We start from the raw sequence: 25,000 nt of genomic DNA, 5'->3' as shown, positions 1-25,000 counted from the left end.
ACATAATCCTATAGCATTGTTGTGTGACTTACCTATCTCTGTTTTAAGTTTTTTATGAACAAATGTCAGTTGACACTGTGCAAATGAACATTAACACTCATTTCAAGATAAAAAAAGCAAACATAACTCTTCTTATCAATGAAAATTCAAATGCACTTTTAACTAATATTCAAAAACAAAAACATTTGAAATGTGAACATGGTTTGGCATTTAAAGCATGAGATCACCATGCTTTAATGTTGGCTAATATTGGCGTTACAATAAAAGCTTCTTTAATGTAAACACACATTTGTTATTGCCTTTAAATTAGACAAACAGGTAGGAATAAAGTAATATACTGAGCAATTGAGCATTGTCATGTTATATATACAATCATAGAAGAAACTTTCATGCACACCCAAAACAATTAGGAACCTAGGTTTGGATTAGTCTCTTTTTCTAATAATCAATTCCACAAACATAGAAATTACTTGTAGAAGTTTTTCAGAGAAATTAATTTTAATTTCAAACATAAATTATATAAAGCCTTTTTAAAGATACTATGAGAAACTTCCACTAGCTTATTTGGTCTGATTCAGACTAGGATAAGAAGCAACCTAGAATTTACCAAGTCATCCCTTTGGATGGGCATGTGGTCAAAGGTGCAGAAGAATAATGTGAACATGGTTTGGCATTTAGAGCATGAGATCATCACCATGCAATTGCGGTCTAATATGAGTGAGTCCTTGAGCGAGTGTACAGGCACAATAACTAATCCATACCCTACCATTCAACTTTCACACCTTGGTCCCCATTACAATTGTAGACTTGTGTTGTTTTGTTTCTCTTTTTAAACATTGTTTCTGAGCTACACGTTGGGGTGCAAGTTTGACTAAAGGAAAGGAAAAGAAATACTAAATGAATGAAGCAGTGTATTGGCTCATGAATTATGAATATGGCTTCTTAATTTATTACACGGCAGGTATAATGACCCACCCACAGGTTTTGAATTGACAAATCAGTGCTTTTTTAATGAACATGTGTCCAGAAGAAGACACCTCTGTTCTTGTGTCTCTGTCATGTGTGAGTGAATTTCTCTGTCTTTCCGGACTTCCATTATTGAGCCCCGCTTCATAAATTTTTTTCCTCTACATTCAGCTCTTTTGCAATCACATCTTTTGCTTCAAAAGAATGGTGATCACTCTTACAGGAATGTTGACTCCTCATCATCTATCTTTCTGAAACTACACAACTCACCATCTCTGCATGAAGTCAAAATCCCTTTCAACCATCAAAGTAATGGTTCCCGTTCACCCAAGACTTTGTCTAGTCTGGCTTCTCTTTTGAAATATCATTTCACTTTCATGACACAAGATTGACCAAAGGCAAGGAAATAGTCCCAGAGTTTCTTTCTTTTTCGTATGAAATTTATGGTAGAAAAACTAAGAATTTTTTGGTAACATTATGGATTGTCATTACATATTGCTTCTTTATCACACTTCACGGATTGTATCATGGCCCGCCCACAATTTTTGAAATAAAAAGTCTCTACTCTTTCTTTTTCAATAGATATCTTAATCTCAAGGACTCAGTCTCAGCCTTTTCCAAATTCCAGATATGCAACTCATAATTGAACCTCACCTCAGAAATCAGAATCAGCTATATAAAATGGTTTACCGTAAATTATTGCAGTCATTGCAATTTGTTATTTCCAAAAAAATAATATGGTACCACTCTAGTGGAGAGGGTTACAGTCATTACACAACCCAATCAATTGACAATGGAAATGTTTTAATGTTGCTTCATGACCAACCCACCATAATAAATGTTACCAGGATGATCTCAGTTTATAGTATACAATAGCTACATCTTATAGTAACAAAATTGGATATCCAAATCAATTGGAGAAAAAAACACCCTCATTTGGAAAAACTCTGAACATGTCTAAATGTGTTCCGAGTGATTATTTGTCTTATGGAAAAAGAATGCATGGCAAGCATCAGGTGATTCAAGCATTCAAAATATATTGGAACTTGATGCACTATAGTATATCCTCAAGTGTGAGGAAAAATCAACAGCGCTAACCAAACTGATAAATAATCATTTGATTCGGGAATATCTCTGCCTTTTTTCATCAACTTCATTCATCCAATCATTGAGCCGTAAAAGTCCCTTGTACCCATAATATGCAGCAGCAACAAGTATCACCAAAATAAAGATCAATAGAAGAAGCTGCTTTGTTCTGGAAATAATTTTCTGTTCAATCATTACAGTCATAAGGGGTTAGCATAGTGAAGGAGTTGAAACTTGGACATCACTCTTTTATTAATTAAGAAAACTAACATACCTGTAGTTTTGTTGTTTCCTTGGGTTCTATAACCCGGTCACGCTTTTTTCGTCGCTTCGGAACTGGTTTTTCATTATCTGGCTCCTTTACCTTCAACAATTACTAGAGTATTAGACTTACAAAAAAATTATTGTACACTACCACTGCATACCTAACTAATAAAAGCATGCCTTTCTAATTTAATGAAAACATATAAAAATATTTAAATTTGAAGTTGCTTCCACTTTAATGGGGATAAAGGTAATCAGTAAGTAACACACATACATAGATGCAGAAGGAGAGAAATTTCAGAAGACATAATGAGCTCACGCCAGTAATTTGAACAGGTAAACCCAAAGCAAGTCCAACAATTTTTGGCTACACCATTAAGTTGTTTCTTGGGTTTGGGGACAAGGTTGAGTATTCAGGCGAAATGGAGCCAAAGAATCAGTCATCGGATTACCTTAGTCTTATTTAGAATAAATAGAGCCATGAAACTAGAAATTACAAGTAATGCCCAGTTCTTTTAATTGGTAAAAGAAAGAAGACATGCATCCACTCAAATTTTAACCAGTGACCCCCATGTACGTCATTGTCCCCGAACCAAGTTATCACAAAGAGGACTTTGAAGTGTTGTGTGGGATATCCCAAAAAAAGAAATTTCTTTCAGCAGACTGGATAGCCACTGATTTAATGATCTATGCTAGTAGTACAACTTCTTAAGATTTGGGTTTAGCCTAACTCTACCACAAAAGCTAGCTCAGAGATGAGGGTTGCTCTTCGATAGGAGGAGTAATTTTCATCCTTCTCTTTCGTGTTATGCCTATTAGAGTCCACTAAATACTCATGTTCTTTGATAAAAACTTTATATGAAAAAAAAAAAAAAAAAAAACTTCTTTCCTTGATCTTGTTACAAGACCAATATTTTTCCCTTGTCATTCTTAATGTGTCTCACCAAGTTCAAGTCTTTTGTGTTTTCTTTCCATCTTTAGTTGAACTTTAATGCCCAAGGATTAGAATAAACCATCAAATGATCATGCTTTAGTTTCGCTCACTACCTTCTTTACTTCCCCTACACCTTAGCTCCCATGCATACCCTCATACTCTCTTGATGCCCTTCATGACCAATCCACCAGTAAGCCTCTTTACCATCAAAGGTTGGAAACGCCTTACCTTCCCTCTTCTTAATTGCTGTCTTCTTCTCCATTTCTTCACGATTCAATTGCACCACAGCACCTGGATGGTGCTCTGATACCAAATTGATAGGAACCGAATTATATTATTTAAATAATTATACAAGCACTGGTTTTCAAGAGCCCGCCTCTCCTAATTCTGGAATTTGAGAGTCCAGACCTCTCCCACCATAACACTACTTCTGAGTTTCTGAATGTCTAAACTAACAGCCACAACTCCTATTTATAACCAGAAATTTAATAACCACCCCTAGGCAGTTTTGATAGAACATAACTAACATAAACTGATGTAAATAACTAATAATAACGAACCCAATAACTACCCCAACAAATAATTAAATAATAACTTTCTAACTGCAATCTAACTGCTAGTGCTGCTACTGTTCACGAGCACTGTTCATCATATCACATATGCATTGATAACAATAAAGGTTTCTCATCCTATCATAAAGCTATGATTCTATATCGTAACTTTTGACAACTACAACTTTCATTCAATGCTTATCTGGAATGATGTCTGCCCGTTTTAGATCCTGTTTTACCTGATCCCAATGTGTCTAGCTCTTCGTCATTCTCCCTAACCAATTAGTTTCTTATAGGAAAATAAACTCTATCTTCTTAATTATGGTGTCTATTTCTATTGATTTACCTTTAACTATGCCTACATTCAAAATTCCAAAGTGAATATTGTACTCACATAGTATCTAAGTGACAGGTGTTGTAACTTGTAATTTTTTGGACAAACTAATTTTAATGGTAGAGAAGACCAAAGAATGTAACTCTTTCACTTTCCAATTTTTTAATGCTCTTAAAAGAGTATTCAGTAGTTGCAAATTGCAATCATATTTGTAACTAAGATGCAGATTATGAATCAAAAGAATTTCAGAGAACAAACACCTTACACTACATCCTGCCAAGCACCAATATCCATATATTTGTGACTTAGCATCCAACTCTAACTTGGGTCTGAAGTTGATCATAACCTCAAGTGACCATTTAGACATGAGGATGCCCTTGCAGAAGCTAAGTTTCCACAAGTGCAACCAAATTCTATAGTTATGATGATTGATGAAAACAAAGAACAAAGTAAAGCAGATAACTATTGTTGAAAGTTCTGATGGATACTCAATTACCTCTGTAACTCTAGATTTACGCAATTGTAATTCTGACTCAACAATTTGCACTTTACTCTTACAATCAGAATTGCAAGGAATAAGTCCAATTCCAAATTGATTTTTTGCTATATCCATTGGATTGCAACCAGCGCGATGATGAGCTGCTTGAACATCTTGACAAAGCCACTCCTTTTTCAATGTATGGCATTTGCAACGAACAGTGACCTTGTAAAGAATAGGATCAAATTTTAGAAGACTAAATGGATTTATATAGGTATACTGGTTTGATTAGTTTGCAGTAGCTATAATAGTAATGCAAAAACTAGGCACCGCTAGGCTCTTCAAATTCAAACCATACTGGCTATTTAATCTCACAGTACCTTTTTACAGCATTTCTCAGGATTTGGGCATTGACCAGGATGACATGTCTCTGGGCATAGATGTGTACAATTTGGCAACTTTCTGCAAAACCAATGTGAACATAATAAGGCTGCCATCCAACTTTTAATCAATCTAGAGAGCCAGGAACAAGGATAACGGAGGAATGAATAAAGTCCTAGCAGATATTTTTAACTTGGTGGGTTTCAGATGCTAAACAATATTCAAAAAAAGTTAAAATTTGCCACTCTAGAAATTACCTATGACATGGCCCACCACATGAACGAACAGTCACTTGATCTTTTGCAGACAAGCTGTTGTAATATATGCACTCAAAAACATGGACCATTGCGCCACAGTGACATGACCGTTTAATGAGAACCTTGCATGGAGGACAGTCTCCAGGATGGCATCGCCGAGGGCAGTGATGTGGACATGTAGGCTCTCTTTCCTGATCAATGCAGTTTAGACATCAAGCAACAAAATTATTTTAGAAATGAGTATTTCTCAAGTTCAACAGAAAGACAAATGAGAATCTTCATTGACTCGGCTTAAATCCAGCAATAATAAATAGAGAAACATTATAACCCATAAATAACAAAGACACCATGCAAAAGAGAATAAAATGCAATAGATTAATGGGATTATAGAAGATTCAACACCTTTTGGCAAGAAAGAGAACAATCTTCACAAGGCTCGCCTCTCAGTAACTGGTTCATGGAAGATTTATTCTCCAAGGCATGGCAGGTTTTAGTACAATAATGATTACCACATCGTAGAGGATTACCACATAAGTTTTCACAGGAGAACTGTGATTTATGAGAGCAGACCATCTGATAAGAGGGTGCAAAAGAAAACATAACCCTCATTAATGGGCATACATATAAGCATTAATGCAAACAGCTTATGTTAAAAAACATAGAATCTTGCATGTCACAGTTCATATACAGCTTTAAAGATAAGATAAAGAAACCATTCTCTCTGCTCCAATGTGTTGCCCGACACATGGTCTCCACACAAGTTCTGGGCAAGGAGGGCATGGAGTGCCAGGAATACTTTCGCTTTGTTGTATAATCTTCTTTTTCTTTGGTTTAAGAGTAAATTCTGGAGTAGGAGGAGGCTTAGCACCATGGCACCTTCACATAGAAGAAAGAGTTCTAAGGAAAGATATTAACTAAAATTTAAACATATGGTCTCAAGTGGTTCAATCATGATTCTGATGATACCCATGCACACTACTTCGAAAAGAATCAGGACAGGGATAGGGACCGTAGAATCTATGTTCGTGGACATTTTATTCACACGTAAATGCTTGAAAGTTCAAGAGTCTAAACCATGTAAAGCAATTTCTTTAAACAAACACTAGTAACATCCCAAATTTACATATATGAAGAGAATTTTGTCAAACCTTAATTTGCATGCATGGCCACATTGGTACTCTTCTCCACAAGGTAGCCGACAAGGAGGGCAGGCTCCATAATGGCATTTGTGTGGCTAGACAAAATTAATATTTTTTAATAATATGAAAAAAAATACATTATCAGCAACGAAGCGTACATTTTCTTTCAAATTAAGGAATATACATACATTTTCTTTCAAATTAAGGAATATACAAGTATGATGATCATATGATTCATATCTATGGATACTTTCTAATCATTCAGATCTGGAGAAACACAAATAACAGCCCATTAAGATATACCTAATACTATGGATATTTCTTTTGTAAAAGTATTTGCAATGTGAAATTATATCATTCATTTTCAATTCTACCCAGCATAGAAGGAATTCAAGTTTAGCATGTGACAGTTTCAAACACAAACTAGACATAAAAAAATAAAATAAAATAAAAACTTGTTTATGGATGAAACCTTTACAACACCATCAGAACCCAGAAACTCTGGACATTAGGAATTCAATTAAAGAGAGGGAGGGAGGGGGGAAGGGTAATGATTGAAGAGCAAGAGAGAATTTCTGAGAGAGAAACTGAATTGTAAGAATTGATCTTTAGTGGTTACATACAAGGCTTTGTATAGCATTCAGTTACACTTAGTAAAGTAACTATTTTAACAGAAAATAGTTCGTTAGAACTTAATGTAACAAACTAACTAGCTGTTTACAATAGCTTTGTTGAATATCTCTTATTAAGTTTGAGTTTGTTATTAGTCTTATCTCATAGAAATAGAGATAAGGTTTAGATATAGTTTCTCTACTTTAGATTAATATCTATTAAGATAGACATGATATAGGGCCTGTTTGATTACCCTCTTTGAAAACTGTTTTCTGTTTTCAAAAACTGAAAAATTTAAAAACCTGTTTGTTTTCAAAAACTGTTTTCGTAAACAGTTCTCAATTTCAGTTTTCAAAAACAAAGATTTCAGAATTACAAGTGTGCACAACAGAAGCGGTAGAACCAAAGATCTGATGATGCTCAAACCACTTTAAGAAATCAGCATAGGCATCAAGTGGTTTAGAAAGGTTTGAGGATTGGTGCTCCATAAACCACGACAAAAAATCAGTACAGGGCACTGGCATAGCACCAAGACTGTTAGATGGGTTGCTGGAGAATCTGGAAGCCAAAGGTCGCAAGGAGAGAGAAATACCCCAAAATATCATAAAACTAAGGCTTAAATCTCATATCTAGTACACTACAGAGCTTAAAAATGTCAAACAGGCAGATACGGACGAGGAGGGATGGGCATTGCATTGCTTTCTAAGTTTCTCACATTTCAATGCATTTGTACTATGGTTCAAATGATTAGTTAATCATTATGTCAAGAGCATAACCAGGTATCAGGAAATCAAGGGTTGAAACCCAAACCCTAAAGGGAAATTGAAATTAGCTGATTCTAATCTTATAATGGTTTGATTAGAAAAAAAAGAAATTAAAGTGTAGAATGGGGATAGATACCCTGTTAAAGACATGATATTACCATTGGTAAAAAAAAGAGATAAATTAGAGTTATTTTTTCTATATTATTTCCGTCTATCATAGCTTCACTCAAGGACACAAATTTCAATATATCACTAATTCGAAATGTAAATGCCTGGAGAAAAACAAATCAGTACTAAATAGTACCTTGACGTTTAATGCATGCCGGCATAAAGGCGTAATAGGACATCGTTTAGGACATTTAGGTGGCTTTTGATCCATTTCAGTACCACAAGGAACCTGGTATAAAATCCATCACTGAGTACAATTAGTTTAAGCAAGTGCTAGCAAAAATTTACAAAAAGTATAAAGCACCAAGATCAAGAAACATAAGAAATAGAAGCAGATTAATAAAAAGAAAATAAATAGCCCAAAAAACAGACATACACATACAATGGGAGAAAACAGAGAAATACGTATTGCAGGCTGTTTGTGTATATGCTTATTGACATAAACAAGCAGCAAGATTAAGTAAAATTATCAATTTCTCAAATTTTAATTCAAAAAGTAACAGCGATGAGTAACTCCATATTTATATGACCCCTGAACTTATATTATAAATTATTGAACAAATGTCTATGAAATTAACAGGTTTTACAAGTAATATACAAATGGGAATATCACACTGTTACAATGTACATTATTTCATAAAACTGGCAATAATATTCCTTATTGAGTTGATATTTTGCATTTAGCTATGTTGTTCCCCATAATATGTCTGAATGACTTTTCTTTAATTTAAATTATGCATTTAGCTATGTAATTAATTTTATAAAACTCAACCCAATCTTTTGACTCGATCAGTGTACTAAGTCAATGGGTTATGGGTTGAAGAGGTTAAATAGACATATATTCTTTACTATGTTCCTTTCAAAAAAAATATTTCTTTCCATATTTTTAATTATAGCAATGAAAAGTTAGCCTAGATTTTGAAAAGAAATTACAGAAGTCCACTTAATTTTCATTGTCTTACCCTTTTCTATTTCAAAAAGTTAACATTTTTTGTTAGTTTCTCAAGTTTCCACCTCCTCTCTATCCCAAACAACCTCCTCCACCAAGTTCAACCCTCTCGAACCATCAGTTCTTACTTCTTAGACCGCAGTTACCTCCACGAACTTCTATTAACTGAAGACTAAGAGATTCAGCATTGCTCATTGTTCTTGCTGATGAAGCTACTCCCAAACGTGTATGAAGGACCAAATTTCCTTCACATTGGAATCCCAAACAATTCGATTTGGACAGAGAGGAAGCACCACGGAATCCCAAACAATTCATTTGGGACAGAGAGGAAGCATCCTGCAACAGAACCATGACGGACAAGGAAGAGTGGCTGTCCTTTTATTTTTTTACTTTTTACGTATTATAATGTATAACTCGGTCAGTTCACTGAACCATCCAATTCACCAGTTTTATCAAAAATGGCCTGCAGGCTCAGTCCTAGATGAATGCATTTCCGATCCACTTCATGGCTCGGATTGGTTATCAGGCCAGTTCATTCACCAGTTGAGCAGGACAGTGAAGCCATGTTTTACGAAACTTACGAAATAAGCGGCCACGGTGTTAGTTTACGTGTGCTTACAATCCACAACCCGATTTTATTACAAGAATGTCAATTTTTAGGAATCAGATTAACTAATTACACAACAAGAAATGCAATTCTAAAATGGTACTTCACGAAAACAACAAACATGCAGAATTGAATAAATAAATTTTATGTAACATATGATAAGAGTTAAAAAGAATCCAGATGGCCAAACTCAGACCTCAAATTGTGTCTCCCCACATGCACACGAAATTGTCACCATTATTGGACAAGGAGCACAGGCACCTCTGCAACAACAAAACTAGCTGCCATCATGTTGTGTTATGCCTGTCTTATTACTCAAGCTTTACAGGTTAAAGACTGAAAGACTGTTTTTTGCATGTTACATGCATAAGATATCAATTTTGTCCTGGTGTTCTTAACTAATCTGATTGATAAGAACTTGTTATTTTTTTAAAATTAAAGTGATAATATATTCCTTCTCCCTCAAGTAGCTGACAAGTGATGGTATTTGGCTAATTGGGCTGGTCTGATACCAACCCTAGGCCAATTGGCTGAGCCATGCTCAGTATGAAATCAATCTGGCAGCTCCAGTTTAGGCCTAACAGGATGATCAGACCTGATTTCAGGTGAGATCTAAGATCATAACAGTTTACAGTTCAGGGGATCATGAAATTGATCCTTAAACATCAAAGACAGGATTCCAGTTATTCAATCTTATTGCCAAATGGACCAAGCTCTTGTAATTGTATATACAGAAAGGGGACATACCTATGGCATGGAGAAGGGCACTTATGGTTCTTACATCGAAGCCTCCTGCCACATATCTAATAATTTTTTATAACAAAAAGAAAATTGATCAATGCCTTTACAAATCACTCGTCAAAACAAACTAATATTAACAAAACAAGCACGCACCTCTGCACAGGGAGGGCAATCCCCATCACAGCAGCGACGTTTACACGCATGCCTACCACAATCACGCACCGTCTGACACTTCCTATCACATGTCAAATCTTGATAGCAAGGAACCTACTACAAGTTCAGTTAATTTTGCCTCCCATGACAACTAGAAATGAATGTGCATCATCCAAATTACCAAAAGGAAAAACAAAACCATAACCACTTACATCTTTCTTGAGGCTCCCACAGCGACACGACTTCCTCACAACAATCCTGCAATTCTCAACGCACTGCCCGCGATGGCATCTCTCGGGGCACCTATGATAGCCGCAGGGCAACATCTTCTCACAGGTGGCCCCACACACCTGCACAGGAGAATCACAAGGCATTCCCTCATACACCCTCTTCCCACAAGGGCATGTTCTCTTCCCCTGCAATGGACACTCACCACACTCCCCAGAATGACACCCCTTCTCACAAACATGCTTCCCACACGTGAGCTTCTTCTCACACGGCTCGCCGCATCGAAAAACACGATCACAGCACTCCCTCTCCTCTCTCACCTTCCTACATTGGCAGCTACACACGGCGCGAATCCGGCAAGGCGGGCAAGGACCACGGTGGCAAACCTCAACGCACCTGTGAACCCCACAATCGAACAACTTGGAACAAGGATTTTCACAGGAAAACTCCTTGAACCCGCATCTTCGAACGTCTTGGTGTGATCCACAGAAGCATCGAGCTTTAACGAGTTGCGGGCAGGACGGGCAGGGCCCAGGGTGGCAGAGGAGCAAACAGTGGTGCCCGCAATTGTGCTTCAATGGCCTCTGGCAAACGTCGCCGCAGGAATGTGGCAAAACCCATGGATCGTCACTGGGAGGGTTCTCCAATTTCCCGCAGAAGCAGAGGTAGGTTTTGGGGATTTGGGTCTTGGAGAACTCGCCTCTGCATTTGGGGCAGTTCCAGAGGGCGGACTGGGAGGCCTGATCGGCGGAGATGGGGAGGCGTGTGGCGGCGCGTAAGGCGGAGAGGTCGGAGGCCTGGCGAGCCCAGCTCTGGATGCAGAAGAGGTGGAAGACGGCGTAGCAGAGGGAGGTGCAGGACCATGTGGGGTCGGAGGGCTTGATGCGTTCGAGGCAGATGAGGCAGGAGAGGGCGCCGGAGGAGGAGGAGGTGAGGAAGGAGCGGATCTTGGAGAGGTCGGCGGTGGTGGCGGTGGTGGAGGAGTGGCCGGAGAAATCGAAGTAGGATTTGAAGATGGAGTCGGAGAGGTCAGTGTGGCGGAGGGCCTGAGAGGTGGAGGGGCCGCCGCCGTCGGAATCGGAGTCGGAAAGTGGCTGAGGCGGGGATGAGGTCATTTTGGGAAATCCACCAGCGCGGGATCCAATTTCGACTCTGTTTATATCAACGTTGTTTCTTGGAGTTGGACACTTGTCTATTTTTATCCCGGCAAATGGCAATGTTAGTGAACATAACCAAGCTATTTAGTTTGTGTTTGGTTTTCACCTTTCAGTATGGAAGTTCAATTGGGACATTGAAATTTAAGATCATACATTTTAATGCTCCAAATGTGAAAGAGGTCCAAAATCTCTATTAGGTGTAAAAGATTTTCAAACAAAACTAAATAGACACTTAGTTTTGGTACGTCATGTTTAAAATTAAAATTATTTAGGTCCCGTTTGGAAGAGCTTATCTGATAGCATAAGCTCTTATGTCAATGTTTGGGAGAGTTTATGCAAACAGCTTATGACCTACCATAAGCTGTTTTGAGCTTATTTTCATAAATTATTATGAAAAAGAGTTTATGCTTATATATAACTTTTTTTATTTATTTATTTCAATAAAAAAATTTAAATAGCTTATGTCATAAGCGCTTATGACGCGCTTAATTAAGTTGTGTTTCCAAACGGGGCCTTAATCAATTGCCACCACCGTACTCCACCAACACTGTTGGCACCATTGTCATTGCCACCACCATCATCACCGCAAACCATCATCACCACTACCAATACCACTACAATACAACACTATCGTCGCCGCCACCACTACTACCTCCACCGCCACCACTATTGACATTATCACCACCACAACCAACTCCACGTCACAATTGCATCCCCCACCATTGCAACTACCACTGCCACCACTGTACCGCCACCACTACTATTGCCACTACTGCCACAAGTACCATCCTTCACAGCCACTGTTATCTCTACCACCACCGCCGCCAGTCTCCACCATGATCATCACCATCAGCCTCCCCCAAATATATGATTGTTTCAATTTAAATGATATGATAAATTGTATAGTGTTTGACCAAATGTTGTATAATATTAAATTTTTTTCAGACCTTATCATATCCAGCCTCATACTATCAGACCTAATACAATTACGCTTTAACTATAAAACACACCAAATGATCCCCTAATGCCTTGATTTTAAAAATGTTATGCACATATTTCCCGATATTTAGAGCTAATCATTGTAATAATTGAATTTCACTATCTCTTACCTCTCTAAAGTTTATCCAAAGTAACTTGAAAAGTTTGAACAAATAATTATGGTGAAATTCCTTTGAATTAACTCAAAAAAGTTTTAAGTTAAACTTTCCACCCTTCAAACTCAATTTTGAACCTGTTAGCTCAAAAATTATTACGAGCCAATTGGGGTCAAACATTGGAAGTGTCAGGTTGGAATGGAGGTCTTCGACCAAATTTAAGTGGCCATAACCTCTACCAGAGTGCAAAATTCAACCAAATTTTTATTTTATCAATGCATTTCTTTTCACTTGTGTTTTAGGCTTTTAGCTTGCTTTTACAAGAGTTTTTAGTTAGTTTTGATCTTCTTCTTCATGCCGGTTCAGTAAATTCACGCTTTTAACCGTTTAAATCAATCAATCAATCGGACACACTAATTTCGGTTAAAGATCCCAAAAGAGGATCAAAATCCAACCTCTTCATCAACATTTGGATTTCGAACTGTTTACCAAATTTCTGGGTAAACACCATCCTACTGAAAATTAAAAATACCTCAAAATCACGAGTTTCACTGGCAGCATGGAGAGAAATTGTAGGATCGTCCATTGAGCTCTGTTATAACCTACTTTCATAATCTGAAACCTCAATTCACAATAGCCTATTACAATCATTCGTTATTGAGTAGGACAAATCGCACTTGTAACACATTCCTTTAACCCTCCTTTTTTTTCCATTTATGCTTGTAAGAACCTTTTAAAAAGAGCCCCCTCGTTGTTGCCACTGTCTAGCTTGGCGCCTCCCAATACCATTTGGTTATTGCAAGTTAGGGCATTGCAATGACCATTGTCCACACTTTTGGTAGTAGAGTTTCATGAGACGCCTTATATTTACGCCTTGTTGCATCTCAATGTAAATCTCGATTTCTTCTTTTAAACGAGCAGTGAACAAGTCCACTTGGCGCGAGGATTTGAGGTCAGAAGTCCTCAACATATCCATTTTGTTTAAGGTTTGGAGAGTTCCACTAAGGGGTTGTTATTCAGGGGTGGCCGAAACTGAAGCGCCAAGAGTTCAACTCTTCTTCTTTTTGCTCCATTAGGTCAAACTATTTTTGGGCCTCCCCCAAGAGATGAAAAGAAACTAGGCCCACTTTGCCCTCCCCAACAATTCTTTGGCTGTGGAAAAATCTCACATCATTTCAGCCAGTGCTACGGTCATTTGTGCCATCATATACTGTGAAATGCTTTTGGGAATATCTCAGTATCGTCGTCGACTTGCTTGCATATGAACTAGTGACAGGTCCCATTTGATTTCTTCGTTGAGCCTCAAATGGCTCTGGAAAGGCCTGCCACCAACTCTTCCAATGCGTGTTCTTGGGCACCAATTTGGTCCATGAGCTTATCCAGCTTCAATTCCAAGCTCTCCAAGTCACCCATGACAACTTTCTAATATCATATCAATGTTTTGATTGGGTTACTGCAATATCAATAGTGCAGGTGCAGCTCGCATTTCTCTCTTTATACATTATATAGATGGAAAAGTCTTAGAAAGCAATCAGCTCAAATAAACAAAACATTGTGAACACATTTTATTTCTTAAAGCATCATTCAAAATCCATGGAAACACACTCTTCGGGAGAGACAACATCAATATACCACAGCAGATAAGTCTCACACCCTTGTACATTCCGGTAAATACCAAAAGAAAAAAAAATCATTCAAAATAAGCAACATTTACAACATTACACAGCTACATACACTCAGATTCTTAATAACACATGAATAACGGCTGTACAAGTATGGAGTAGAAGGATGCGCAAAATTAGATGAACTCAAAGCGCATGAGAAGCCTTACATGGTTGTACTTGTCACCTTTGCGGGAATGCAGTGGAACTGCTCGAATTCCGCTACTTAGTTCCCACACAGGTAAGCATGACTGCCCTCCAAAGTCATCCTTCTCAGACATGTCATACTCATGAACTTCTATGCGAAGCAGAGCCAATTCCGGAACAGTGAGTGGGTACTCGAATACCTCATTCCAAGAAGGCAACCAATTATCCTCTACTGCCTTAGTTTTCTTCATAACAGTATCACCAGGGACTCCAGCAATCCCCACCTGCATAAGAGTTATCAATATTGCAATCATATAAGAACTACAGGGAAGGTACTATATGGATGTTATCACTGAAACATAATGATCTAGTAGATGATCTTAACATACCCTTGCATAGAAGTCTGGAGGTGAGAATTGATCAAAGTGAGTATGCTTGAAATCATTATACCATCCTTCCCCCATATATACAGTCACCTAAATAAGAGTAAGAAAATCATGGACTCTCTATTAGAGTCAAATCTCAGGCATGGTAAAAGTTACTCAAATCTCCAGGCAGTGAAGCCCTCACCTTCAAAGTAGTCTTCACAGGCAATTGAACTTTAGGATCAAAGACCTCATTATTGGGACCAGTTTTTAATAGAAAATCTGGTTTTTTCACATAACCGCATCCACCATTGGCTTTGAACATTCCTTGCATCAACCATAGAGATCTCCCATACCCCTGCGAACCACCAAAACTGAAACTAGTTAGTGGACATCTTTCATAATCACAATATCATTGATCAATAATAGACTCCATGATGTTAGATGAGTGTAATAGCAAACAAAATCTCACATCCTCACTGGTGGGAAAGTCAAAACAAAAACACGCATAAACTAAAATAACAATGACAATAAAAATAAATCATCATTTAAATTTACCGCCCCATATTTTCAATCTGTAACAGTGCTAGACTTCACAGGTCTGTATCTTAGTTATTAGTGCTTGCCAAGTTCCTCTCACCAATCAAGAAATCCCCAAATACAAAAATGAATGAGAAAAAGAAAATCAGGTTTGGGAAGGAGGGGTGGAGGAAGAAATAGAAAATACCTGCATGTTAAAGGCAACCATCTGAGCACCATGCATCCACCCAATCAATGGGTTATAATTTGACGAGGTAATGCGTGTACCTTTTGGATACACCCTCAGTATATTCCGCTGAGTAAACCTGCCAACAACCAGGAAATAAATACTTCTCTTTTCATTTGCAGTTAAACAACACATCCAGCATTGAGTTTGTTTCAAAGTTAAATAGAATACAAAAGTTCATGATATTTTATTCTTTTCAATTTTAAAAGAGTGAGAAAACCATTGGATATGCTGTCCAAAACATAATGCACTCAGAAATTTCTAATATGATATGATATGACTATGAACTCTGTCAGATAGGTGCGATAATTAGTAAGCACCAAGTAGCCAGACACATAGCAGTGCACCATCAAGAGAGCAATAAACCATTGTCAAGGTAGAAACCCATGTAACAGTCAATTTTTACTACATTTTCATTACTTTCATTACAAAAGAGTTATAGCCAGTTCATATCATACTGAGAGCAGCCAAGCACATGCAAATGGAAACAGTGAAAAATACCTGACAATTTCTTTTCCATAAGTTATAGCAGCATTTTCAAGCTGAAGCTCACTTAAACTTAGACGTCTCACTTTATCAGGATCCACTTTGAGGCATTCCTCTAATCCGCCTTTAGGCTTGCCAGCATGAATGGCAATTAAACTTCTATATTCAGCTGATACGTCTTGGCGTGACTTTTCTGCATCATCATCTTCCTCGTCATCATCAACATCGTCATCCCCGCTATTCTGCTAAAGATGGTAAGCCAGGAAAGCAATAAACCAATCTCCCTCTTTAACAAAATTAAATGTTGGGGAAATTTACATATAACATTGACTTAGTCTCAGACCTTGTAATCAGTTATAGTACCACCTCTCAAACTCGGGACTTCCTTCCCCCATGCTTCTTCATCGCCTGGAGGCTTTCCCTTATGTGATTCCTCCTCTTTTTCCTTCTCTTCTTTTGCCTCAAGGTACTCCTTAGGTGGTTTAGTTGATATGATAATCCTCTTTTTAAGAGATTCAGGAGAAGGAAATTCCTTCAAGCTTTCTGAGGTAGGAGCAAATAGAATGTCCCCAAATGTTTGAGTGACCATCTGAAAAGTAAACAGGGCAGTTAAGTGTCAACTATAAGATTGTAACCATTTTGAATCATAATCGAACACCAAGTAACAAACCTCAGCCACTTTGGCCTGAAGATCCGGAGTAAGGTGGTCTTCTAAGGTTATTACAACGGGATATTCTGACACGAGAAAGGCATGATCCTTAATAGACCTCAAACATTTGATGAGCGCAACAGGGCTAGTCAATGTCCTGCATTATAAAGAATAGATATGTAAAGAACTATATTTCAACATATTTAGGAAAGAAGTATAAAGTTCATTGCCAGGGATTAGTGAAATTAAAGGATATTCTGGCATTGACAGTGAAATAATATCATTTTTCTGCAATGCCAGAATGAAACATTTTATTGCCATCAGCAAAAAGATGGATAAGGCTTCATCAAATCGAAATATAGTTTCCTCTGCAAAATTTTGTTCTCAAGGTGCTTACAATCATGAAATAAGATCAGAGTGGAAAAAGATAACTGAAATGAATAATAAGTTATTAAATTTTGAAACTGGTGTATGGATTTCTTTGCAACAAAAAATGAAGAACATCCACATGAAGAAACAAGGGAGATGACTTGAATTCACATTTAAAAGCCAGCATCATTCAACCAGTAAACTTACCCTCCATGAAGAACATCCACATCATCCTTTGATGCATTAGGCCATATATCTAGTTCAATCACCCTCACACCTCTCTCCAGCGCATTGATGATGGGGGCATCACTGCAGTCACTGCTAAGCTGATTTCCAGTTAGATAGGAATTATGACCAGTATATATGAAATAATGGGACAACGGTAAAGACATGTCATGGTACACCTGCAATAGAAGAAATAATATCAATTACACAAACAGATAACCAGAACAACAAAGCACAAACAACCATACAAAGCATAATATCAGTCTTTCAAATACCTACAGAAAGTTATCAAAGTTTCATATGTCCAAAATGAGCCCAAACCCTTTGTCATATAGTTTCAAGTCTACAATTTACAAATTCCAATAGGAAATGGGTTCAGCCACCATGCACATACAACCCGTTCAGATGCAAACCAAAGAACATTAATTGGAACTTATCTAGTGTTTTTTTCTAGTAGATTAGCTCCAATAAGTCCATAGTCAGACGAGTTATTAAATGATAAATATATACTTAACACCAAAATGAAACAGACTCACTATAAACTCACCTTAAATTGGCATTATTAATTGTTGAGAACTATATTGATTTATGAGTTTGAAGAACACAAAAGGAAAAGGGTACTAAATCCGGTAAAATCCACTCTAATAAGAAGAGTATCCACAATTAGAAAGCATATAAAACCAAGTCCAGAGCTGTCTCTGATGTTTTAAACTACACAGAACAACAATACACAAATCCAAACAAAAAAGACAAGGTTCACCCCAACTTCCAATATCTAAAACATGGCCCAAGCAAAACCCTTTGTTATATTATACCTTATAGATTCAAGTCTACAATTTACAAATTCCAATAGACAATTGGTTCTATCCAACACCCACTTAAATGATTAGAAATACACACTTAGCACCAAAATGAAACAGACTCACTACATATTCACCATAAATTTGACATAACTAGTTGTTAAGAACTATCATGAGTACTATGAAGAACACAAAAGGAAAAGGGTCATAAATTTAGTAAAATCCACAATTAGAAAACCATATAAAACCAAATTCTGAACTCTCACTCATGTTCTAAACTACACATGACAAAGATATATAAATCAAAACAAAACAAAAGACAAGGTTTAGTTTACCCCAAGAGAAGGTAACAGAGGTGGATTATCATCACTGAAGAGGTACTTGAAGAAACCATCAAGATTGAGTCCCCTTCGATGGAAGATACTCAAATGCTTATGGCGATCGATGATGGCCTGAGCTTCCTCCTCGGTGGCCTTCTCAAGCCTCTGCACCTCAACGAGGAAGTTGCGGAGGTGAGAAGCTGTCATGATTTCGTTCTCATCGGAGTAGCTCTGGAAGAGGGTTTTTATCTCCGGCGGCGCCTCCGATACGGTGAGCTTGAACCGCCGCCGGCAGCAGAAGCAAAATTTGTAAGTCTGTTTGGATATTGGTTTCTTCGTTTCCATTTTCAAACACACACACGACACTCTTTGTTCTTCTTCTCTAGAGAAAGAGAGAAAAAAAGAGGATTAAGATATAACTAACTAATTAACTGAATAACGGGTAAGCACGTTTAGGCGTGTGGGTAGTTGAGATGTAATAATTATGATATAGGTGTGTGTGTGTGTGTGTGTTGGGGATTGGAGAATGGATACGTTTCTTGTTTTGTTGGCAATGATAAGAGAAGAAGAAGAAGAAGAAATAAAGGTTTGTTGTCATGTCTAGGTGTGTCTAGATTCCTAATGCATGGGAGGGGCCTTCATTTGGGTCCCATGATTAATCCTATGAAGGGCAATGAGATGTTGGGCACTTGGCTCTCTTTTGATGAAATTCATGTGGATAGGTTGTAAATCTGATGAGTGATGTTTGGGTTTAGGCACTTTCAATTTTGCTTTGGAAAGTAGGATCTTGCAAATGTGAGAAGCTTTGCACTTCTATTGGCATGCAGTGTGTTGAAGCCAAGGTGAATAATACAAACAACAATAGTAATGTTTGGTTCATAAATGAAATCTACCTTTATCTTGTGGAGTAAAGAAGAAATGAGCTAGAGAGAAATAAAAGATATCATAGAAAATAAATATAAGAATAGAAGTGTGTGGAAACCCAAAAGAAAACAATTTTCATGTTTCTAGAGAGAGAAACTCCTCCTTCTTTCTAGGTCTTGCGAAACCTTCGCCGCTGCCCCCCCTTGTCTACTTCGACGCCCGGAACCTCCCTTCCCTGCTAATGGCGAGCGGAGGAACCCACCGCCCCCCAATCCCTGAAGATGAAAACCCAAACCGAAGCATCAAGAAAGTGAAGACTCATGATTCCCATGAAAGTGCAGACTCTTTGATGGACCAACAAATAGAGGATGTACTGTCACCTAAGCAGGGTGATACCAGCTCTGAGAAACCCAGCTCCCCTAAGCTATCGTACAAAGAGAAGCTGATTGCAGGGGAATACCCAGGCTCGTCTTTCTCACCACAAGAGATTATTGACCTGGTAAGTGAAGAACTGATGGTGGGAGTCCAAGATAAGGAAAAGCCCACAGAAGAGAAAAGAGCTTTTAACCCAAGTCCTGTGGTTCCGATTTCACTGGAAGAGTATGAGAAATGGTGCCGCCCCTGGAAATACTCACTCATTGTTAAACTACTGGGTAAGAAAATATGCTTCAAGTGGATGAACCAAAGGATCCATCAACTCTGGGCTCGGGAAGGAGAGTTGAAGGTTATGGATCTATCTGATGACTACTTTCTGGTGCGCTTTGGATCAGAAAATGACTATATCAATGCACTCTTTGAAGGGCCATGGACGATTGTAGACCACTATCTGCTAGTTCAGAGCTGGAGACCGATGTTCAAGGCAGAGGATAGTGAGGTGAAGAAGATAGCAGTGTGGATCCGTCTCCCAAAGCTGCCGGTGGAGCTGTACAAAGAGAAATTTCTTTGGAGATTGGGTTCTCTTCTGGGAACTATGCTCAAAATAGATACACATACCATTGTCCATTCCAGAGGAAAATTTGCAAGAATTTGGGTAGAAATTGATTTAAGCCAAAAGCTATCTCCCACTGTCACAGCCCTTGGAACAGAATGCAGATTGGAATATGAAGGACTCCACTCTATTTGTTTTGAATGTGGAAGGTATGGACATAAGAAGGAACACTGCCCCGAAGCCATTGCAACACGAACCACCCACATGGATCCCAAAGTGACCGAACCAACTCCAATGGTTCAACAGGATATTCAAGCTACCCCTAAGTCAGGGATTGTGAATGATGAGAGCCCAGTCTCTGAGAACCAAACCTGTTTTGGCCCCTGGATGTTGGCAAAGAAGTTATCCAAGCGTAAACCTACCAAAATTGGGAACCAGGGACGTGAGGAAATGACCAGAAGTTCGAGATTTGGAGCTCTAGATGAAGACCCAGATACTAAAGCCAATCCTCAAGAGGAGGATTTGATCCAAGGTCTTGAGAACCAAGTCACAAGAAATTTCAAACAGCAGAGTAACACTATGAAACCAGTAAAACATGCGCACAAGGGGCAAGCCTCTAAGCCTTCAACCTTCCAGAAGAAGAAACCTTGTGGCAAACACAACAAGGAGAACATTCCTCCCCTTCCACAAGAACAACCCTCTCTTGCCCCCAAGGGACAACAAAATATCTCCATAAAAAAGAAACTTTCCTCTGGAGAGAATAGCTGGTCCCAATCCATTTCTAAAGTTCAAGCAGACCTGGGAGAGAAATTCCAGGAAGCTGTATATGATGAAAATGAATCTCCGATACAATTACTTGATACCTCTGAAGAGGACTTAAAGCTAATTTAGTCCCTGCTTCAAAAGAAGGGCTTCAAGGAACTTCTGCAACTTCATGAGAGGTATGAGGGATCAACTAAGGATGCACAGATGTTGGTGATTGCCACAAATCCTTTATCCTAAGGATGATGGGTACTTTTCTATAATCTTTTTTATGGATAGTTTAATTTGGAATTGCAGAGGAGCTGGAAAGAGAAACTTCTCCAGCTTCATTAATGACTGTAAAAGGATATACAGACTTGATTTTGTAGCTATCTTGGAACCTAGAATCAATGGTAGTAGAGCTGAACTAGTGTTATCTAAGCTCAACTTTGATGGGCAAGCCAGATTGGATCCAATTGGATTCTCTGGAGGAATTTGGTGCTGCTGGAATAAAGCTGTTGTATCTATTTCAGTGATAGCAGTCAAAAGCCAGTGTATCCATCTCCATATCAACCCAAATATCAATGGGGGTTGGTACCTCACGGTTGTCTATGCAAACCCTCAGGAGATGTTAAGGCAGAACCTGTGGGAAGAATTAACTGATGCTCATTCCTTATTCCAGGGAGCGTGGAGTGTGGTAGGAGACTTTAACTCCATTCTCCTGGAATCTGAAAAAGTTGGTGGAGCCCCAATAAATAGATCTAATGCTCAGAAATTTCAAAACTGCTTAGACCTTTGTGTGCTGGAAGACATAGGAGCAAAATGGACCCCTTTTACCTCACGGTTGTCTATGCAAACCCTCAGGAGAGGTTAAGGCAGAACCTGTGGGAAGAATTAACTGATGCTCATTCCTTATTCCAGGGAGCGTGGAGTGTGGTAGGAGACTTTAACTCCATTCTCCTGGAATCTGAAAAAGTTGGTGGAGCCCCAATAAATAGATCTAATGCTCAGAAATTTCAAAACTGCTTAGACCTTTGTGTGCTGGAAGACATAGGAGCAAAATGGACCCCTTTTACCTGGCAGAGAGGGAACCTGTGGGAACGTCTTGACAGGTTAGTAGCAAACCAACAGAGGAGAAATATGTTCCCTGAAGCTTCAGTTACAAATATTCCTCTCCCTTTTTCAGACCACTGTGGTCTATGGACAAGAATGTGCCCTGATTTTCGATCTCCGAAGCCTTTTAAATTTCTTGCTGCGTGGCTAAATCACCCGGATTTTAGCAACCAGATTGTAAACTCTTGGAGAAATTCAGAGACCTTAATTCAAAATGTGGAAAGATGCTCTGATAAATTGAAACATTGGAACCAAAATGTCTTTGGAAATATCTTCAATTGTAAGAAGAGGCTTCTTGTAAGACTTGAAGGCATAGAAAGAAAGTTAACCCTCTCACCAAACCCTTACTTACTTAAGCTCAGAAAGGGTCTTTGGAGAGAATATGATGATATTCTGAGGAAAGAAGAAATCTACTGGGCTCAACAAGCAAAAACATCTTGGCTAAAGCTTGGTGATAAGAACACCAAATTTTTTCATCTCAGTACCATCTCTAGGCAGCAAAAGAACAGAGTGGAGGCCCTCCTAAATGACAATGATGAGTGGGCTTATGAGAAGAAGGACATCCAAGACATCCTGGTAAAGTACTTCAAGAAATTATATACTGCAGATTTCATTGTTGACTCTTCCCTGCAGACTACTACCTCTTTTCCTTCTCTTAACAACTCTGAAAGGAATAGCTTGGTAGAACTTCCAAATTTGGAGGAGATAAGAGGTGCTCTTTTCAGCATGGGCAACCTCAAATCACCTGGTCCTGACGGCTTTCATCCTATCTTCTTTAAGAAGAACTGGGAAACGATTAAGGATTCATTATACCATTTTGTGAGACAAGTTTTCCTCCAACCTGAGTCAATTGCAGAAGTGCACAATACAGTGGTAGCTCTAATTCCTAAAATCAGAAACCCAGAGCGAGTCACTCAATTCAGACCAATTTCACTCTGCAATACGAGCTACAAGGTTATCACTAAAATCCTTGCTTCCAGGCTAAGAGAAGTGCTTCCAAACCTGATTTCTCCCAACCAGGCTAGCTTCATTAGAGGAAGATCTACAGTTGACAACATTATTACTTTCTAGGAGATAATCCACTCCCTCAAGTCTCTGAAAGGTAAGAAGGGTTATATGGCCATCAAGCTAGACCTAGAAAATGCCTATGATCGACTACACTGGCCGTTCATATCTGAAACTCTAAATTTCTTTGGTTTTGACCAACTATTTATCACCTTGATTGAGAAATGTGTCTCTACCTCTTCTATGGCTATTGCTTGGAGAGGTGAATATCTGGAAGCTTTTAATCCCTCAAGAGGTATCAGGCAGGGAGATCCCATCTCTCCCTACCTTTTTGTGTTATGCATTGAGAGGCTTTCCCACTTGATCACTGATGCTTGCAATGATGGTAGGTGGAAACCTTTTCAGTTGGGGAGGCCTAAGCTCTCTATCTCTCATCTCATGTTCGCTGACGACGTGATTCTTCTCTCGGAGACATCACTGGATCAAGCCCAGTTAATTCATGAAATTCTAGGAACCTTTTGCTCAGCTTCGGGGAAAAAACTCAGCCTTCCCAAATCCAGAGTTTTCTTTTCCTACAACACGAAGGAAAACCTGACCTCTCAATTATCTACTGAACTGGGTATTGAGAGAACTTTAAATTTGGGTATGTATCTCGGTGTCCCTCTTCTCCATTCCCGTATCTCTAAGGAGAATTTCTGTTTCATTGTGGACAAAGTGAGAAAACGTCTCTCTAGCTGGAAAAGCAAAACTTTATCTCTAGCTGGGAGGATCTCTCTTAATCAATCTTGCCTTTGGAGTCTTCCAGCTTATGTTATGCACACTACCCCTATCCCTCAGGGTGTTTGCAAGGAGATTGAAGCTCTTTGCAGAAATTTTATATGGGGCTCCACTACAGATAGAAGGAAGTGCCACCTCATTAGTTGGGACACTATCTGCTCTCCTAAGGAAGAAGGAGGTTTGGGCTTTAAAACTCTCCAAGTCATAAACAGAGCTTATATGATTAAGCTAGCTTGGATGATGGCTAAAGATGATAAATGCCTCTGGACTAAGGTTTTTAGAGCAAAATACAACTTCAGTCCTTATGTCAAGGCTAACCCTCAAGCTAAACCTTCTAGCTCTCCAACGTGGAAAAGCATTTGTAAAGAATGGCCTCTTGCAGAGCCGGGAATGTCGTGGGATGTTGGCAATGGGAATTCAGCAACGTTTTGGGGGGATCAATGGGTTCCTTCTCATAGAAAGCTTTATGAATTTCTCTCCCCGGAAGCCCCTTTGTAGAATATTCACCTTCCTGTTGCTCACTTTTCAGTAGATGGAGAGTGGAATTGGCATCTCATTAAGCAGTTGCTGCCCTAGGAAATCTGTGACAAAATAGCTTTAATTGCTCCTCCTAAACCAGATGATGGGGATGATAGTCTTTACTGGAATCTCTCAGATGATGGGAAGTTTAAACTTAACAATGTCTATCCCCTTATCCTTGGTTACTCGCCTCACTCTCTTCCTAATCCCCCTCTTCCTGTCTTTGACTTGGTGTGGAAATTCAAGGGCCCTCCAAGAGTTCAATGTCATCTTTGGAAATTAGCCCATGAAAGGCTAATCACTAATCAGGAAAGAGTAAAGAGAGGTATGACTACTTCTGCCCTTTTCCCCAGGTGCCTCCACTATGAGGAATCAGTAATGCATGCTATGCGTGATTGTCCC

The 25,000-nt window shown here is 38.6% G+C and overlaps 3 protein-coding genes across 4 annotated transcripts; 1 reads left to right on the top strand and 2 right to left on the bottom strand.

Annotated features, from left to right (window-relative positions):
- Positions 1–1,651: 1,651 nt before the first annotated feature.
- Positions 1,652–11,832, bottom strand: LOC130722681 (NF-X1-type zinc finger protein NFXL2). The gene is made up of 13 exons (XM_057573494.1): positions 10,597–11,832; positions 10,385–10,498; positions 10,238–10,293; positions 9,687–9,753; positions 8,071–8,163; positions 6,400–6,485; positions 5,965–6,127; positions 5,654–5,824; positions 5,252–5,442; positions 4,994–5,075; positions 4,632–4,838; positions 2,327–2,416; positions 1,652–2,235 (listed from the first exon to the last, which is right to left on the bottom strand). The coding sequence occupies exons 1-13, from the start codon at positions 11,725–11,727 to the stop codon at positions 2,080–2,082; spliced, it is 2,607 nt and encodes an 868-aa protein (XP_057429477.1). The 5' UTR covers positions 11,728–11,832; the 3' UTR covers positions 1,652–2,079.
- Positions 11,833–14,404: 2,572 nt separating this feature from the next.
- LOC130723239 (phosphoinositide phospholipase C 2-like) lies at positions 14,405–19,297 on the bottom strand. Of its 2 annotated transcripts, none has more exons than XM_057574213.1 (9): positions 18,667–19,297; positions 17,514–17,710; positions 16,959–17,094; positions 16,632–16,877; positions 16,304–16,533; positions 15,764–15,881; positions 15,242–15,394; positions 15,061–15,147; positions 14,405–14,955 (listed from the first exon to the last, which is right to left on the bottom strand). In XM_057574213.1, the coding sequence occupies exons 1-9, from the start codon at positions 18,994–18,996 to the stop codon at positions 14,662–14,664; spliced, it is 1,791 nt and encodes a 596-aa protein (XP_057430196.1). In that variant the 5' UTR covers positions 18,997–19,297; the 3' UTR covers positions 14,405–14,661. The 2 variants fall into 2 exon arrangements, with proteins under 2 accessions (XP_057430196.1, XP_057430197.1); XM_057574214.1 differs by having other exon boundaries at positions 16,304–16,530; positions 18,667–19,292.
- Positions 19,298–19,756: 459 nt separating this feature from the next.
- Positions 19,757–21,334, top strand: LOC130724954 (uncharacterized). The gene has a single exon (XM_057576220.1). The coding sequence runs from the start codon at positions 19,757–19,759 to the stop codon at positions 21,332–21,334; it is 1,578 nt and encodes a 525-aa protein (XP_057432203.1).
- Positions 21,335–25,000: the final 3,666 nt, after the last annotated feature.

Source organism: Lotus japonicus, chromosome 6 (genome assembly GCF_012489685.1).
Source record: "Lotus japonicus ecotype B-129 chromosome 6, LjGifu_v1.2".
Taxonomy (NCBI): Eukaryota; Viridiplantae; Streptophyta; class Magnoliopsida; order Fabales; family Fabaceae; genus Lotus; species Lotus japonicus.
Note: the sequence above shows the minus strand (reverse complement) of the source record. Positions and strands in the feature narration are given on the sequence as shown.